Source organism: Triturus cristatus, chromosome 10 (assembly GCF_964204655.1).
Source record: "Triturus cristatus chromosome 10, aTriCri1.1, whole genome shotgun sequence".
NCBI lineage: Eukaryota > Metazoa > Chordata > Amphibia > Caudata > Salamandridae > Triturus > Triturus cristatus.
Genome location: NC_140593.1, coordinates 1,096,087,773 through 1,096,104,776, shown reverse-complemented (window position 1 = coordinate 1,096,104,776; position 17,004 = coordinate 1,096,087,773). Strand labels below are relative to the sequence as shown.

At 45.9% G+C, this 17,004-nt stretch overlaps 2 protein-coding genes across 4 annotated transcripts in view; one reads left to right on the top strand and one right to left on the bottom strand.

The window, feature by feature from the left end:
• The window catches only part of ADAP1 (ArfGAP with dual PH domains 1), a 453,319-nt gene that overhangs the window by 7,938 nt on the left and 428,377 nt on the right, over positions 1-17,004 (bottom strand). The window contains exons 9-10 of the mRNA XM_085629302.1: positions 13,319-13,390; positions 4,386-4,614 (exon numbers count right to left, since the gene is read on the bottom strand). Coding sequence (XP_085485428.1) covers positions 4,386-4,614; positions 13,319-13,390 — 301 coding nt within the window. The remainder of the gene's footprint in view (positions 1-4,385; positions 4,615-13,318; positions 13,391-17,004) is intronic.
• Positions 1-17,004, top strand: part of LOC146796635 (uncharacterized) — a 238,682-nt gene that overhangs the window by 139,956 nt on the left and 81,722 nt on the right. The gene's annotated exons all lie outside the window — the stretch shown is intronic.

Genomic DNA, 17,004 nt, shown 5'->3' with positions numbered 1-17,004 from the left:
TGGGTGTTCTACATGTGCGTCAGCCCTTAGTACATGTCAAATCTTCAAAGAGATGCTTATTAAGATAAGCTTGAACAGTAAACAAACTATGCACATCCAAAAAAGAGAATGTTATGGTGTATAGACTATGAAACTTCAGGAAGCCTTGATTTCCCATGCTGTTCTCAATGTGTTGAACATCGGGGAGCAACTGACTGCGAACATCTCGTATTGTGTCCCTGCATGCTTCAGGCTGGGGTCATCCTCGGGGTGAGGGTCTTTGGAAAGGGGTAGAAGAGGTTCTATCTATGAAGACATCACAACCCAAACCTGTGGTGGTCATAAAAATGCAGAATAATTTAGAAAACACCGCTTGCAATTGGCATGTGTAATACTGAGAACTACAACAAGTAGAAAGAACCTTTAACTTAGGACATTGGCTCTAGGAATTCAGTTTTCCTTAAGAAGAAATAGGTTTTCACATTGTGTACCTACTACCTGTATCAGAAAAAAGTTCAAACCATGACTTACTCTTGCAACCATTGGCTCCCGATATGCATTGTGTTTATGTCTTCATTTGTGTTTGCATCTAACGTTCATTTAGGCTTCGTTCATTCCAATTGTTTTGCTGCCACAGAATAGTTTAATCTAATTCTGGTTCTTGACCATCTAATATTTAGTAGTCTTTTTCCTAAACTGTTCCATGAGCACTTGTATGGTGAAACACAATGCAAGACATCATGTCTAAAGTGCCCACACAAATAATAATAAATCAACTAATTCGTTTGGATGTTATGTTTGGTGTATATCAACAGTAGGACTTATTTTTAATTTGGATAGGCTCTCCAATGAATAGGTTCAGAAGGCAATCTTCGCCTCACTAGTACAGAATCTTACTAAAGAATGAAATAAAAAAACAAATCGTAAGCTGTATTGTAACAAAAAGTAGACTCAAGAAGTGGAATCATAACGTGCTGGCCCCTCCCCCCCCCCCCAAAAAAAATATATTTATTTTTTATTTTTATTTGCATCGCCTACTCAGCACTGGCTTCTATGCCCACCCTGCAATTTTGAGGTCAGGTTACCAACTGGGCTAGTGGTGTCAGGTAATGTCAGCTGGGGCTTCCCTTTGCAAGCATCAGCACATATTGGTGCTTTGGTCATACAAAGTTGCATTGGGAGATTTTCTGTAGAACTAGGTAAGTGGTGCATATAAGAGCAGTTGTCTTTTCCTTTAATTTGAATGTTGTATTATAATAACTGGCACTGCTACAATTCATTGATCTTTGCACTGGCTGCTTAGAGAACCCTAATTAAAGGAGCTCTTCATGGGGTTTACACTGAATTTAAAATGTGTACTTCATTAAAATGGCATATTTTTCTTAGGCATACACCAAAAATGCCTACAGTGTCCAAGATTAACAGGAAGTTTCTTCTCTGCTTTTGATTTTTCTCATCCTGTGGTCAAGGTGTACTACCCTTTTTAAATGATTTCCCCCCCTGTACTAACTCCAGACATGTTTTGAGACCCTTCTACATGACTGCCTCCAAGGATGCGACTGCACTGATGCACAACACTCCTGAAATCTTTCTTCTCCCAGACATTCCCTGCCTACACCACCATCCATTCCGATTATCCCTCACCTTGGTTCATTCAAAGATACAACTGATGCCTAAGTGGCAAAAAAATAGGATAATCCATGGCTCTGGTGCCCTACAAAAATGCAGCATCTTAAATTGCCTGGGGTTGATGTGGTACACATGTGCCTCTGGACTGGGCCTGTGTGTGAAATAAACTATGTACCCAAATGGTGTAAACACAGCACTTGAACTACAGAGAACCTTTAGGCAAGGGCATTGCCTGACCCTAAAATGGCGCCCGGAGCGACATTTTGGAGCTTACATCAGGGTCTCCACTGCAAAATAGTCTAATCAATGGGACTGTTTTCCCACTTGTCGTGCTACAGCCTCACCCTCTCCAAAAGAATTGCATGGGGCAACAGTGGATTGTCCTACAACCTCGGGCCCACACATTCTGTCGGCCTGACCTTAAGATGGCTGTCCTGGCCGGATCCCAGGAAGCTTTACTGCCGAGTGCTTAGCAACTTAACAGCAAGTTCTTTGCCTGTAACAGCGCGGATATCTAGATATGCCCTGCCTGACTTCAACATGGCGCCCAAGTCGAGACATGCCTGACCCTGATTTGGCGCCCGCCGTATAGTAGAGGAGCTACATGCAGGAGTGAAACTACTGTAAGATGGCAGCCAAGCTTCATACCCTTTCCAATCATGCCATCCTCTTCATCTCCACACTCCCTTTTCTGGACTCTAGACTTTCGGTCACCTCATGATCATTCTAAATCCGGCGGAACCCTAACCACATAGCCGATTCCCGGTGGAGCTGTACCGACAGCTATAGGGAAGATTGGCACTGGCGCACCGCTATGGCCGTCACCTACCCAGCCGGACTTTGGACATATGTCTCGTCGTTTTTCCGCGCTACTGTCTCCCCCCTTTGAACCTCCACCTCTCTTGTTTTTTTTTAGGTCTTGACTTTTTTATTCGCTAGTAACTCCTGCCTTGACTTTGTAATCATTTTGTAATTTATGTGAAATTTTGTAACTTGCAACTCGCTGTTTCCTTATGTAAAGTGCTCTGATACCTTCGGGTCTAGCCATCGCTATATAAAACTCATTAAAAAATATATATATATATTTAGCTGACGCATACTTTGCAGCACATCTAATATCCTTGACAGTGAGTCTAGCTTGAGCGCTGATGTGGTAAGGGGACATGAACGTTCTGCATCAGTTCACACAGAAGCAGTGAAATCTCCTCCTGGGTCATATCACTGGAAAAGACAAAGTCAGACATCTTAGTGCCATCATGTATTTATTAACAAGAGAAACTCTGAAATACTCTGAAACTAACATCTACTCTAGCTCACACAACCTGGGGTAAATGACATCTTGGAACACAGGGGACAGGTAGCATTGTCACAGCCCCACTAGGACCCCAGTCCAGGATGACCAACTTTAGGTTACAGACTTTTTTTATACAGCTATCACTTAGTCAAATCAACACATTTTGATGGCAGTGAAATACCTTTCGGATTTCTCTAATTCCTTTTGTATAGTTAGACTGCAGACATTACTTGGCCACCATTTTTTATTCTTCTTTTAATGAAATCATTGCGATTCCTTTCCACAGCTCACCACTGCTTCTAAGGCTCATTTCATGCGCTAAAAATGTCTGTAACTGAAAGCATAAACAAAAATTCTCCTCGAATTCCATTTCTGAATAAATCCTATTAAACTCTAGTCCATACGTTTGCACAACCCAAGGGCCTCATTAGGAGTACCCCGGTAATCCTAAACCTTGCGCCAGAATATAGCTCCCTGATGTTCTGTGTTTCCCTGCACTAACCCCCCTGTGTAATCCTTGGAGAAATGTGTGTGAGGCAACATTGCAAGATTCTGGGTTCTATAGCTCCACACAGGGTAAACCGAGTGGTTTTACCTCATTATCTTCCTTTCTGATCTGTGGAACTCATAATAGGGTGACAATAGCACACCCATATCTGTATTTGCCTGGTGTTGTATTAGTACCACAACATGCAAATCAGAACAAAGGCCCAAGTGCAGGAAAGTTCCCCCGCAATGCTCCCTATTCTGAGAAACTCATAGGCCCTAATTGCGATGCTGGTGGGATGCGCGTCCAACCGGCATTGTTGCAGTAAAGGGACTGGCCGTCAGATAGTCGGCAGTCCCAACTGTTTAATTAGGATCTGACCGCCATGGAGGTGGTCGGAAACATGTCTTTTCGCATTGAGGCTTTTGCTGCAGCCCGGAAAAGGGCCGCAGCACAAGCCCCTATGTTTTTAAACATCCATGTACCCTGTGACAGGCGCCTCATGGCGCCTGCCACATGGGGCATGGATGTTTGTAGGGGCACCTGTGGTGCCACCCTGGCCTTATAGTGGAGGCCATGGCAGAACGGGGCCCTGCTAGGGCCCCCAAAAATCTGTTTCCGACAGCTTTTGAATGGCGTGTGGACCGCCACTGACAGGCCGTCGGAAAGGGTCAGTGTAATCCCTACGCGATGCCTGAGCAGGCACCGCCCTCATTGTAGGGATTACATTCTGACCGCAGGGCCAACGGGCTCCTTGAGCCGGTCAGAACTCCAGCGGTCGCTCCCTCACAGATGATTTTGGACCGACCGCACTGTAATGTGGCGATCTGACCGCTGCTTCAGATGTCGGTGAGACCTACACACCGTCGGTGTTGGTGCCACCTACATCATAATTAGCCCCTTAGTTGTGAATTTGTATATCACTATTAAGAAAGTACATACAAGCACGGATCTAGACATACGCATCTGTGGGCTGTTATAAGATCTCATATGTACCTGCATACTCCTGGGGCATCATGGGTCTGCTGATGACCGTCTGGAAAGCAGTGATCCATTCCAATTGTTCGCTTTCAGTCTCGCAGGTGAAGAGAAATTTTCTGACGGGCGTCACAATAGTGATTCCATACTGCCAATGATGTCCCTGTGTCGACTGAGGAAGTCCCTTCAATACCTTGTAACTGTTTTCTTTGCTCCCAACAAAAACTTCACCTCTGGCAAACGCGTCCTACAATGAAGGAAGAGGGGTTATGTGTGCCGAAAGCACGCCTGGGTTCTTATTCCTGTGAGTGTCTGTACTGTCCATGACCGGTCAATGAAAAGAGAACTAAAGAGCATCATCCAACCTGTAACACAAGTGGACAAATGGAATGACTCCAAAGCATTCTGCCGCAAGGTGGCCAAACAATACTTCTGGTGGTAAAATATGATTCCAAGTTGAATTTTGATTGCTCAGTGGCGTAGCAAGGGGGGGGGATGGGCAGCATGAGTCTTGGGGGTGGCGGCTTCCTACCCCCTTACCTGTGGCCGTTCCAGGAATCACCAGCACCCGCTGACCCTCCCCACTCTTACCTGCAGTCGTAGCGGGAATCGCCCCCGCTCTTAGATGCCGCCGCCAGTGGCAAACACAGATACTGCCACGGGCGGCACATGGGCTAGCTACGTCACTGCTTTTGCCCCAGACAGAGAAGTGATCAGCAGAGGACAGTTTAGTGTGCCCAAATGTAGCTGGGAGTTGCAAATACAACTTGTTTTCTCGTTTGAGGAGGCAAACAAGCAAAAAATGCATTTTTGCATTCAGCCCCAAGAATCTTTGCACTGGTCTTGAAGCCACTGCTGGTGGTGAAATGCATGATGCTGGGCATTTTAGGCAGGCTGAGGAGCTAAACAGCACAGAATGTAGAGTGGCAGAAGGCCAGAAACACAATGAATGTATGTTCCACCTCTACATAATGAATATATGTTCCACCCTTGACTAGCCTTTATTCCATCCCCAGGGTGGAAAAAGAGGGTGGCCTAACATCAGCCCAATGCAAGGATTCTGTCTGCAGAAAGGCATTGAAGCAATCTTTACAAAGAACTCTATGTACATCCAGTAGCAACATGATATCTTCAACCCAAAACACCAGCAATATCTTGAAAAACCTGAGATCTGAAATGATGCCTGACATTTTCAATGTTAGGATGCACAGTGTGGCACCGCAATTCACCGAGAGGAGGACTGGAGGAACCCACATAGGCGCCGCTTACATTATTTACACATGATTTCTTCATTAAATCACATATTATTTTCATGTTTTATATTTAGGTGTAGCAGACTAAAGATATTTTAATTAACTTTAGTTAGCATATGTGCAATTTGACACTCACATAAGTAAGGTCTAGGGGCCAGATGTACGACCAACCAATTTGCGACTCGCAAATTGCTTCGCATTTGCAACCCGCAAATTGGAATGTATAATAGTGTATCAGACAGTGGCGGCTGGTGGATTTTGAAAGTGGTGTGGCGCGAAAAATGTTGTACCCTAATTGAATAAACGAAACAAAAGGCTGCGCATGGTTTGAGTTGGGCAGGGTTTGATAGTCTTTTGGACATTACACTGCTTTGTTTGGCAAACATAGCAAACTGTTATTGGGAGACAACATTGTGCATCACAACACACAAACAGCACTCCACACAACAAACCAATGAGCATTGCACCGGCGAAAATATAATGTGTGGCACACAGCACAGGCCGCTCTCAAGCCTTTCTTATTGCCTGCATCCTGAGGTCTCAGCCTCGACACTCAGATAATGCTTCCCACTGTCAGACCCTAGGCATCTTACTAACAGAACATCTCACTGTAGTCGGAATACATTAAAAACCTTAAACACAAACAATAACACAAACCCTTCTAAAACTGCGTCTACAGATATAGTCTTTACCTGACAATATGCGCACATATAATGCTACAGGGAAAAGCAGCCCTTCTTAATTTTGCATGATTTACATGGTGTGATAAGTTTGGTCAATGAGGCTCAGAGATGTTCAATGGCCTGTTAAGGGAAAATCCACGTCATTTGTGACCGCTCATTACATAAAACAAAACTCAGACATGGCTTGCATGGCTTACGTCTCCTCTGGTTAACACTGCCATTTACCATAACATGAAACAGAGAGAGAGAACAAGTTTCATTGTCCAAAGCAAGTCTCAACTGTTTTTGTTAGAACTTTGACTAAAGACCTAGCCTCAGACAGGTTAGTAGTGGATCTCTGTGCAAGACTTCAATAAGCTAATTCAATGCGCTACATATCAAGGTAAGGACAATGCACAGTGCCAAACTCTCAGAGCTGGTACTATTCATTATGCAGAGCAAAAATACAGCACACAGCAGAAGTCTGCTAATTTAATTACAAAGGACATAACCCTTCAGCATTGCATATAGATGGGTAAACCTGATTGTATTTAAATTAAAGCTACAAAAAAGTGCCATATTACTACTCCAAGAAGCTATGTTTAATTTCTGAAATGGTTACAGTGAGACCGAGATGGGCTTCATTTTTTAAAGCGAAGTGACTGCACTAAGAAACATGGCGAAAGCCGAACTTTGCATTATGTTAGATCAAGGGGACAGCAACCATCCCTTACACATGAGCACTGGCATGTACTAAGTGTCTGCTTACATTATTTCCCATATTCACCATTTTCAATCTCATCTTTAATTGAGTCAAGATGCAGCTTTCACGCAATGTGTGTAAAATACAATAAATCAGTGAGTTTCCAGAATAATCAAGTCAGGGGCTGCATGTGACCACTGTCTGAACTACCTCAACCCAACTGTGTGCATGCAGTTTCTGATATATGCATGTAAAACACAAATTCGGCAACATGAGGTTTTTCATAGGCACGGGCAGCTTGAAAAGTGCAACCCCTGAAACTGGTGTGGCTCTGACATACCGAGATCTGCACATGTTGCTTGCAGTCCGAATAGACAGCCACTTCACCTTTTCACGTCGCACCTGCGACTCCACTAACCATTTCAAAACAGATTGGAAATTTACCTCTTGAGGATAGTAACAGTATTTCTCAACAGGACTGTGTGCTTTGAGTGGGACCCCCATCCTTACAGACCGGGCACGCAGGCATCTTAGCATGCCATGCAATCATGTGCTAGTGCTCGTGGTACTTTAAGCCTGCATACTGTTAACGTACTAGCATAGTAATAAAGGCCCTTACAAATGCCATTCATTCTTGGGCCGTCAACTTCAAGCAGACAGTGGTAATCACGCCGCATTGTAGCGGGTGTTGGGATGACGCAGGCACCCCCTCTCCCCCATAACTCTGAAACACAAACACATGCAAACGAGCTAAAAAAAAAAAAGCACTGCCTGCCACGTTGAACAAGACGTGTACAGCAAATCACAACAGATAATCTAGCTCCAGTCGCGGCCCCCCGGGGGGGGGGGGGGGGGGGAGTCGCGCACGGGGGGGGGGCTATGAAATATTAAACGAAAAACCTACCTCACAGCCGGTCCCGGGTCCACGGCACGCCACCTCTCAGACCTCTGCTCCCCTGGACTGCGCGCCTTTCACGAACGGCACTGGAGGGGCCTGCCAACCCCTCTCAGCCAATCCTGGTGCTGCCAGCAGCGCCAGGATTGGCTGACGGAACAGCTTACGCTACGCCCGCTGCCTGCCCTTTAGGAGACCGAGGGGCTCCTAATGGGCATGCGCAAGCCAGTGCAAACACAAGTGCGCATGACTGGGCACGGGTGAAAATTCGCTCACCATCCCCACTCATGCGCACTTGTGCTGCTGCGCTGCCTGTTGCCCCTGGTCTGACAATCATGTCAGTCAACATGACGCCGGACCGCCCACCCCCTTCAGACTCTGAAGGGGGTGGGTGGTCCAACGTCATGCTGACTGACATGATTGTCAGTTGGTTCTCTCTGCGTCTTTGAACTTAAGTGTACTTAAGTTTAGAAACGCCGCGGGAGCTACGGGCGGGAGCTACGGGGGGGGCGACGCAGCTACGGGGGGGGCGACGCCCCAACGCCCCCAATGGACGCACCGCCACTGGTATCAGACACTGTTTGCGATTCCCAATGGGGTCGCAAATCGCATGCCTAATTAATGAGGCTGTCACAATTTGTGACCTCATTGAAAGGAAAACGGGATGCATTTAAAAAGACAAATGGAACTTTTCAGTTTCATTTTTTTAAGGGCTGGCAGTGGTCCCTGGGACCACCCCCTGCTCTTAAAAATATTTTCTCACATACTCACTAAGGGGAAGGGGTCCCCTGGGAACTCCTTCCCGTTTGCGAGTGGTTTACCACCTACTTGAACTAGGTAGTAAACTGCAAGTGTTTTGCGGACCCAAATGTGGTTGCAAAACAATTGTACATGGCATGGTGACTCGCTATCAGGAAGGGACGCCCCTTCCTAATAGCGGGAGTCGCAAATGCTAAAATAGCATTTCTACATGCCATTACCCTTTTGTGCGGTCGCAAACGGGAGGATCTCCCGTTTGCGGCCGCAAAAATGGGTCGTACATCTGGCACTAGGTGTCTTCCTTTATGTTTAAATAAATGTTGCATTTCTGCCCATAACAGTTTCGGTTTCATACCTAGAGACACTGTGTGCTCATTTAGTAATGAGATTCTTTGTTAGCTTATATTTTGAAGGTCGCAGAGTAGCAATTAGTGTGTTTGGATAGTGACTTCAGCACCTGCCTAGGATGAGAATCTGAGGAGGTGAATACGCCTTTTTGAGAAAGTGTGAAGGTCACAATGAGAGAAGAAGGCAGACACCAAGTATGAAGAGAACACAGAGTTTTGAGTGGTTCTTGCCCGGTGGAAACCTGAACAATGTTTCATTTGTATAGAACTTAAGTTTTAAGAGTGAACTCATTTGTTAGTGAGATCACTTGCCCATGTCCATCTTTGCATGCAGATGTTTGTCCCCTTCTCTTGAGACCAATGCTCCTTATTTTCATGCTCATAGAGATACTTTCGATTGTAAATTCATTCCTCACCATTCTCATTGGGACTTTTACTTGGTTCTTCTTTCGATGAGATATTGTAGACACCTGCTGCTTCGGAAATCTCCCGACCTGCTCACAACCTTGGCTTAGCATTAGGGAGTTTCTTTTATGTAAACAAGACTTTGCCTTGATTTCCATATGTTGCCTTTAATCCGTTGTGTGCTCATGACGAGCTGAGCTCGTCATGAGTCACAGTGGAGCTGTGCTCATGACGAGCTGAGCTCGTCATAACGGCCGCTGCCCGCCCACGCGCGATTAATTCCACTAATTAATGAGTGGGTTGGGTCGTGGTGAGCTCAGCTCGTCATGAGCACAGCTCCACTGTGAGTTTGACGAGCTGTGCTCGTCACGACCACAGCAGCGCCGCGGCTCCCCCCGCCCCCCCCCCCAGCACCGCGGGGGAATTACCCCCACAGGGGAGGGGTTGATTACTGAAAATTCACATGACTAATTGTACAAATTAGACTATATTCATGTATGCAGTATTCAGGTAAATTTTGATTTATTTCCAATTGATTTGATGGGTGTGAGAAGTTGGCCTGGCATATGCTGTCTCCTAGTTATAGGGGACACCTTGCACCAGTCCAATTAGACTCTTACTGATGATAGGTTTAAGACAACCTTTAAAGAAAGCTATCCTAGTGGTAGCTGTGGGGAGCAGCCTTCTGGCTAAGTCTTGAAGGAGTGTTAAGCTTATTGTTTTACCATAGATAACCTCTTGAATGACCAAATGAAAGAGTAGTCCACACAGGTATATATATAAAATATATGTATTTATTCTAAACAGAATCCCACAAGTCTCTTTATGAGGCTGAGGCAAAGTTACAATTCAAACAAGCATTGATAGATACAATAAATAGCACTGGAATCATAGGGCCCCAGGGGGGGGACCAAACCATATATTAAAAAAGTGGTATAAGAACCAGGACAATTCTACAGACAATGCCTAGGGCATTTAGGATTGCGGGCCCCTTAAGAATCCACCCCAGGTTATGAGGAAGGGGACCCACGGGAGGCGCGTGCAGTGGAAATAGCTGCTATCGGGATCTCGATTAAAGCCTATGGAGAATGTCGCAGTTTGATTTAAACAGATTAAAGTCACTTCTAGCAAGAGTACAAAGTTAAAACTTTAGAGTTAAGCTTTTGAGGAGCCCACTACCACGAGAGTACCGAGGTACCACTGTTACCTGCCCCAGGGAAGCCGGGTGCATAGGTCGTTTTCGATGTCGGGTCGCGGGCTGATTTTCAATGGGAAAATGTACAAAACTGCTGCTAGCCAAAAGCGTTGATGATGCCGTGAAGATTGAAGTTGTAGATCTTGCAGAGAAGAACCTGAAAGAAGAGGGGACTGAGTCTGTGTCACGGCACAGTGACCAGGGAGCTCAAAGGAAAGAGCCCTTCAATGTCGGATGCTTCAAGTGGAAAGAGGTGTAGCTTGGATCTGCAGCCACGGGCTCCGGGAGGACGACTGTCCCACATCGGATGAGGGTCGCTGCGGTGTTAGTGTCCGGATTGGATCCACTAAGCCTTGGCAACCGCAACCCACGCAAGATGAACAAATCAGCTACTGGTGCAGACCCACGAGGTCTGTAAGAGGTCTCCTTTGGAGAGACTGTAGAGCAGGCCTGGAGCAACCAGGGGAACTCTTAAATGTCGAGATTGTCCTCCGCTCGGGCCCACCGCGGAAGGCAGCAAAATGGAGTGCGTAAAAGGGAGCCCACGGGCCCCCGGAGGGGGCTAGGGCGCTGATCTTTGGCACAAATGCTGCTTGGTGGTTGGCTCAAAAATGGGCCAAAGCACAACTTCCCCACTGGTCAGGGTCGTGTGCTATGCAAGAGGTGGCCGGTGTCCTGGGGTATTGAGAATCTCGGCACCCACGCGGTCCACGGTGCTCAGGTTTGCTGTGCACACTCACTGGCCTCTGGGATGCTTAGGAAACCCACCTCGAGGTTGCTGGAAGTCGACGAAGTTCGTAGGAGCAGCGAAGTTCCAACCGGGTCACTTGCAGTGTTCCAGGTGCCTGCCAAGCAGGGGGGGAACTCCTTTACCCCAAGGGAGATTTCTTCAGTCAGCTGGGCAACAGCTTGTCGAAGGTCAAGTCTGTGAAGTCCAAGATTAATCTGAGGCTCTGGGGCCACGTTATTCACCTTTATCCCCAAGATTAGGGGAGTGTCCAGAGTAGTGTCCACCAATGAGAGGTGAGGCGGGAAAGGGTGGCTACACCCTCTCCCCTTTGTGTGTTTCCCGCCTGGGCGATGGGCAGGATGCCCCTGAACCGGTTCCAGGCGGTGTATGCAGAATGTAGGCGCTGTAGCTGCCTACGTGCAACTCTGAAAGGCAACATATGGTGCACCCACCCAGTTCCAATCCACATATCCTGTCTGGGGAGATGCTAGCACCTCCCTGCCACAGGAGCCCTATTGTCCAGCTGGCGAGGCTGGGATTTTGCCCAGCAACAGCCAGCCAGAGTCGTGTGGGTGGCGGGTAGTAGCCATTTTGTGCTACGTGTGCACTTTTAAATTGGTGTCTAAATTCTGCCGCTTTTCCCATATCGCCCCTCTAGCAGGGGGGAATCGTGCCCTCATGCCCATGGCTGGACTGGGGGTAGGATTCCTACATGTTTGACACCAAACACGATAAGGTTCTGTGTAGCCATTCTCAAGTTATCATGCTATCGCGATAGACTTATAAAGCGGTTAAGAGTATATGGTATGGCTACACTACAAACAACCCAGCAATGATTTTACGAAGGTTGCAGAGAGGCCCTACTCAGGTAGGGGTCCCCCTCACACATACCTCTGCACCCTGCCTTGTAGGATTAGCAAGGCCTGCTATAGGGGTGACCTATGAGAGTATATGTGTTGTAATGGGGTGGGATATAGGGTACTAGAACCACCTTACCCAGACTACAGTAGTGGTCTGGTGGTGTCAGTTTGTATGGCTGTCCCAGGGTGGCACAATAAGGGCTGCAGCCCTGGTAGGCCTACTGAGGGACCCATGCCCTGGGTACCTAGGGTACCATCTACAAGGGACTGTCAGGGCACCCTCGGCATCCAATTGAGTTTGTACCTAGGGTACTCACATCAGTTTTAAGGAGAAAGCAGATAGGCTGGGGTCCTGGATAGCAGGATCCTAGCCAGACTAGTCAAAAACCACTCAAATACCAGGAAAAAAGTTGGGGGCAACCATTAGTCAGATTCCACCTTCCTACAATGGGAGTGTTCAACTTTACTAATATGCTAACAAGCCGCCATGGTTTGCAAACGTACTCCTCTCTGTCTTTACTGCGGGCCAGCAGCAGGTGTGCCCCGTTCCACCGAGGCCATTTTATTTGGGGAATTAAATACAGTACGGACCGACCTCCAAACAATATAGAGTATTCCAAATACAACATTTTTATTGTATCAATATCATCTTTACACAGAATAACATGGACAGACAGTTCTGGAAGAGGCCGGATTACCGAAATCCAGATGCTTTATATGGAGATGGGAACATAAAATTGGGACAATTCTAGACAACACACGGTAGAGATGGTTCCTAGGTAATTACAACACAGACATTTACAGACAGAGACATGGGGAGATAAAGTGATTTGCTTAGAACCACATGATTTGTTGGTCAAGTGCAAAAAACAGGGTTAAAACCAGAATCCTCAGTGCCCAAGGTCAGCGGATCTTATTTAAAGTTTGGAAACGACTGGAAATCCCACAATTTCTGGAATTTTCTCCATCGTGGGGATTTTTCTGTGGAGAAAATTCAAGCAATGGATTCTACTCCAAATTTAAAGTGTCCTCCAGAAACTGGAGTATTTTAAGTTCCACCCAAAATCTAAGTGAGGCCCAAAGTATGCAGTCACTAAGTATGGATATACTTGACTACTAAAACACACATCTGAGAGCCTTACCAGAGGATCTTTGAAATACATGAGCCTTCTGTCATCCAGGGTGAACCATCTCTTTTTGAAACCTTCTGTGTGCTAAAAAAAAAAAAGGCATCTTGTTACGTCAATAAGCATTTGCCCGTGTCTGTGATCAACAAATTAAAAGCGGGGTGTGATTAGGTGCCCCAATGCAAAAGGCCTCTATTGATCCAGATCTTATTGGATAATTTTTTGCCCATGCCTACATTAATCCTAACCCACTTACCCGTGAACAGGATAGTTACTGTGGACAGAAGAATATCTCACATGAGGCGTTTACGCCACAGCAGACCCCTGGTGGCACATATGTAGTTCCCCCACTATAAAATGTGCATGCAGTGATACCGCCAAATGTGAATACGGTAATACACTTTTAGTCCAAAGTACCAAATCAATGCACAAGTCGCCTATCCTTCGGTATCAGTGCAAATAATGCATCTTCATGCCCAAATTCTCAATAGATTGTCAGACCAGAATGTTAGGAAGCATACGGAATGAAGTTTACTAGAGTCTTTGGGACTCCTGGCAGTCAAACTCTGGAATTCAATACCATTGGACCTGAGACTCGAACAATCATAAGTGAGTTTCCGCACAAATCTCAAGACCTGGCTATTTAGACAAAGAAAGTAGAACTGTTTGGCCCCTCAGATGAACCTGGCTTTTCCTGACAACCGATAGGGAGCTACATCTCTAGCGATGGGACGCTCCTTGGAGTAACCAGGCGCTTTATAAATCCTTTAACATAACACAACACGAACCGTAATTGGTATTTGTTTTTCCAGTGAGGTTTCCGAATAACGAGGAGGGAATATCAAGGTCACACAATATAGAGACCAAAATCGCCCACAGTGTTGACAATGTTTCGACCAAGAAGTAATTCTTGGGTCAACATCAGAACAGGGGATGTTCAGTGGATTGGCGCACAAGTTATAAACCCCCTCTCAATTCTGCCAGTCAGACCAGCTGCATGAAGTAAGACCAAAAGGAAGGGCCAGGGGATCCCAAAGTCTGTAGACAAAGAGCTACCAATCCCCCCCAAAAAATGTGCCCTGGGAACTCATGGGAAAAAGCACTTTGAGATTTCAACAAGTCATGGCTTTCACAGTTTACACAATAGCCACAGTAAATTAATCCACATTAATTTTGGTGCTTGAGAGCGGGCAGTACAATGACCACCAGCGTCCGCACTTCAGTCACGTAGGATTAGCTGGTACAAATGGGCACTGGGCAGCAGTGCAAATGTTTAAAATTTGCATCAGCGTAATTCTGGAATTCCAGTGCAAATTTGCACCACTCGTAGACTATTTGAAGTTTGGGTCAACCACCCCCCGCTCCGCCCCCCCCCCCCCACCCCCAGCATTGCATTCGTGCAATACAGATGCAGAAGACCCAAGCACGTTATTAGAGTGCATTATGTACTTATAATGGACCGACAGAAGACAACGCTTATTCTAATGTTGAAAGTTAAACAAAATCGTTTTTTTAAAGCCAGAATCGTATAATGTATTCTTTACCGAGCATTGTTTTGACCCTTTCAGAGGAGCTCTGGCTAATGTTGCCCTTGTAACCTGAAGATGCGGTCTGGCTGCATTTATCTGCGCTGGGGACTCCCGTGACTCAGCATGACTCAGCGCAACATGTCAGCTTCTGAGAAGTCGATGCACTCGAGTCCCCTTCACAAGCAGGCGAGTCATTCTGGCCTGACACTTTACTGAAATGAAACCGGGCGAAAGCTTTCTTCGAATACAGCACATTAGTAGCAATCTGATGCCACGGGGCATTGATTTCTGTGGTACTGAAATGACAAGACCCACATTTCGCAGTTCAAATAACAGAAGGTTATGTCGGTATTAAGGCAACGACGGACGTTATTTAAAAAGGCTGCGGCGCCCGTCCATGTACATAACAAGCTGCGTGAGCCCACCTCACTCCAAAACCAGGGGTGGGTGGAATGTTTTGTTCCGCCCACGGAATCGGCGTAATTTTGCCCACTCCGTATTACTCTTTAACCAGACCTTCCCGAATTTCTAGATTTGCAAAAAAACTGCGCAATCAGCTGTTTTGTAAAAACCCTGCGCATTTTAGAAAAATGCCCCAGAAATTTGACGAGGATCGTTCAATACTGTTTTCCAAATGCAAATGTTACTAACAAAGTAAACTAGTCGAGTAAACCCGTCACCTGAGTCCCAACTACAGCATTTAATTAAGGTCAAAACACTTGTGCAAATTCTTGCATTTTTTTAGGTTCACAAAATGTTCAAGACCAAGATGCTGGTAGTTACACCTCTTTAACAAGTCAGGCCATGCTTGTCCTTGTTTTCCAGTTCATCTTTTCAGACTCCTTGCTTAGTTATCAGTTCCTTGTTGATATGGAGGGCAGCGATAGTTTGGGCGGGAGGTTTCATGTTATTTGTGTTATTTCCAGGGTTTTAATAGGCCGGGTCCTGCCGGTGCTCGGCACTAGAAGTTCTCAAAAGCAGGTGCTGAGACGGGTCCCTATCGGGCTCTCCATTTTTACCATCAGGGTGGAAATAAAATCTCAACTCTGCAGCAGTACCACACTTATCACTGCCTTTGATGCAACTTCAAAGAGACTCGTTATAGTTCTTTCACAGTCTCATCATTTCAAAACTGGAGCATTTTCAATATGATATACTACGAAGCCATAGTTGCTGCTTGATTATTTTACACAACTAACAACCACTGGCAAAGTCAATAACCCTAACTTCTTGTAGGTGTAATGTTATTTGCTGTATTATATATCTGGATGCAGTGACAAAAACAAAAAAAATACCAGTTGGGCGGCACACTATGCTAAACACAGATTTTTAGCTTGTGTATTTTTAAGCAACGCCCTTAATTACATCGGCCACGCCCCTCTGAGAGAGCCCCAAGTTTTTTCATTCCACTTAAAGCCCTGGTTCTTTCTTTCTGGCACCAGACTGTGGAAACATCACGACGTTGGAAGAGCGCAGACAAAATACTTTTCGGATCTTCTTCCCTTGTAATGAAGAAAGTCGAGCTGCAAAGCTTCGGATGAGATTCCCTGCAGGATACACTTCCATCCACACACATGTCCTAATCTTGTCAGACTGGTGTAGCGTAAATGAAATACATGACAAACACTGCTGCTCCCAGGCTCCTTCATAGCAAAGAGCCGGCACTTCTAACTATAGCCCATGGGTACTCGCAAACATTTTCTCCTGGCCCACAAAGTTTGGTCAGTCATGTTACGAGGACCGCATCGATGCCAGCAGGGTGGTGATTTGGGGGGCAGGGGTGCGGTAAACTGGGTATAGGGGAAGCGAAGCATATATATCTAGTGGCTGAATTGCACGATACGAAACCAGAAAGCCTGAGATTAATCCCAGCTTCCCCACTTTACCAAATTGTGTGGAACGAAATACACTTTTTGAATTTTGAAGAGACGTTATCCTATTTGTACACTTTTGCTGCAAGATAGCTTTGAAAATGAAGGTGTACCTAAAGTTAAGAGGTGCAGTACAACCTAGTTGCTTACTTTTTATTAAACTTAAATGAACCTTTAAATAAAGGTTTGCCTGTATAATTGACATCTTTTTAGGTCTCGCTAGCGTAGGCTGCGTACATGCGCAGTCTCGCTGGCGAGATTTAACGTTTTGGGGATTTTTCAGTAAGGGGCTTTAAGCCCC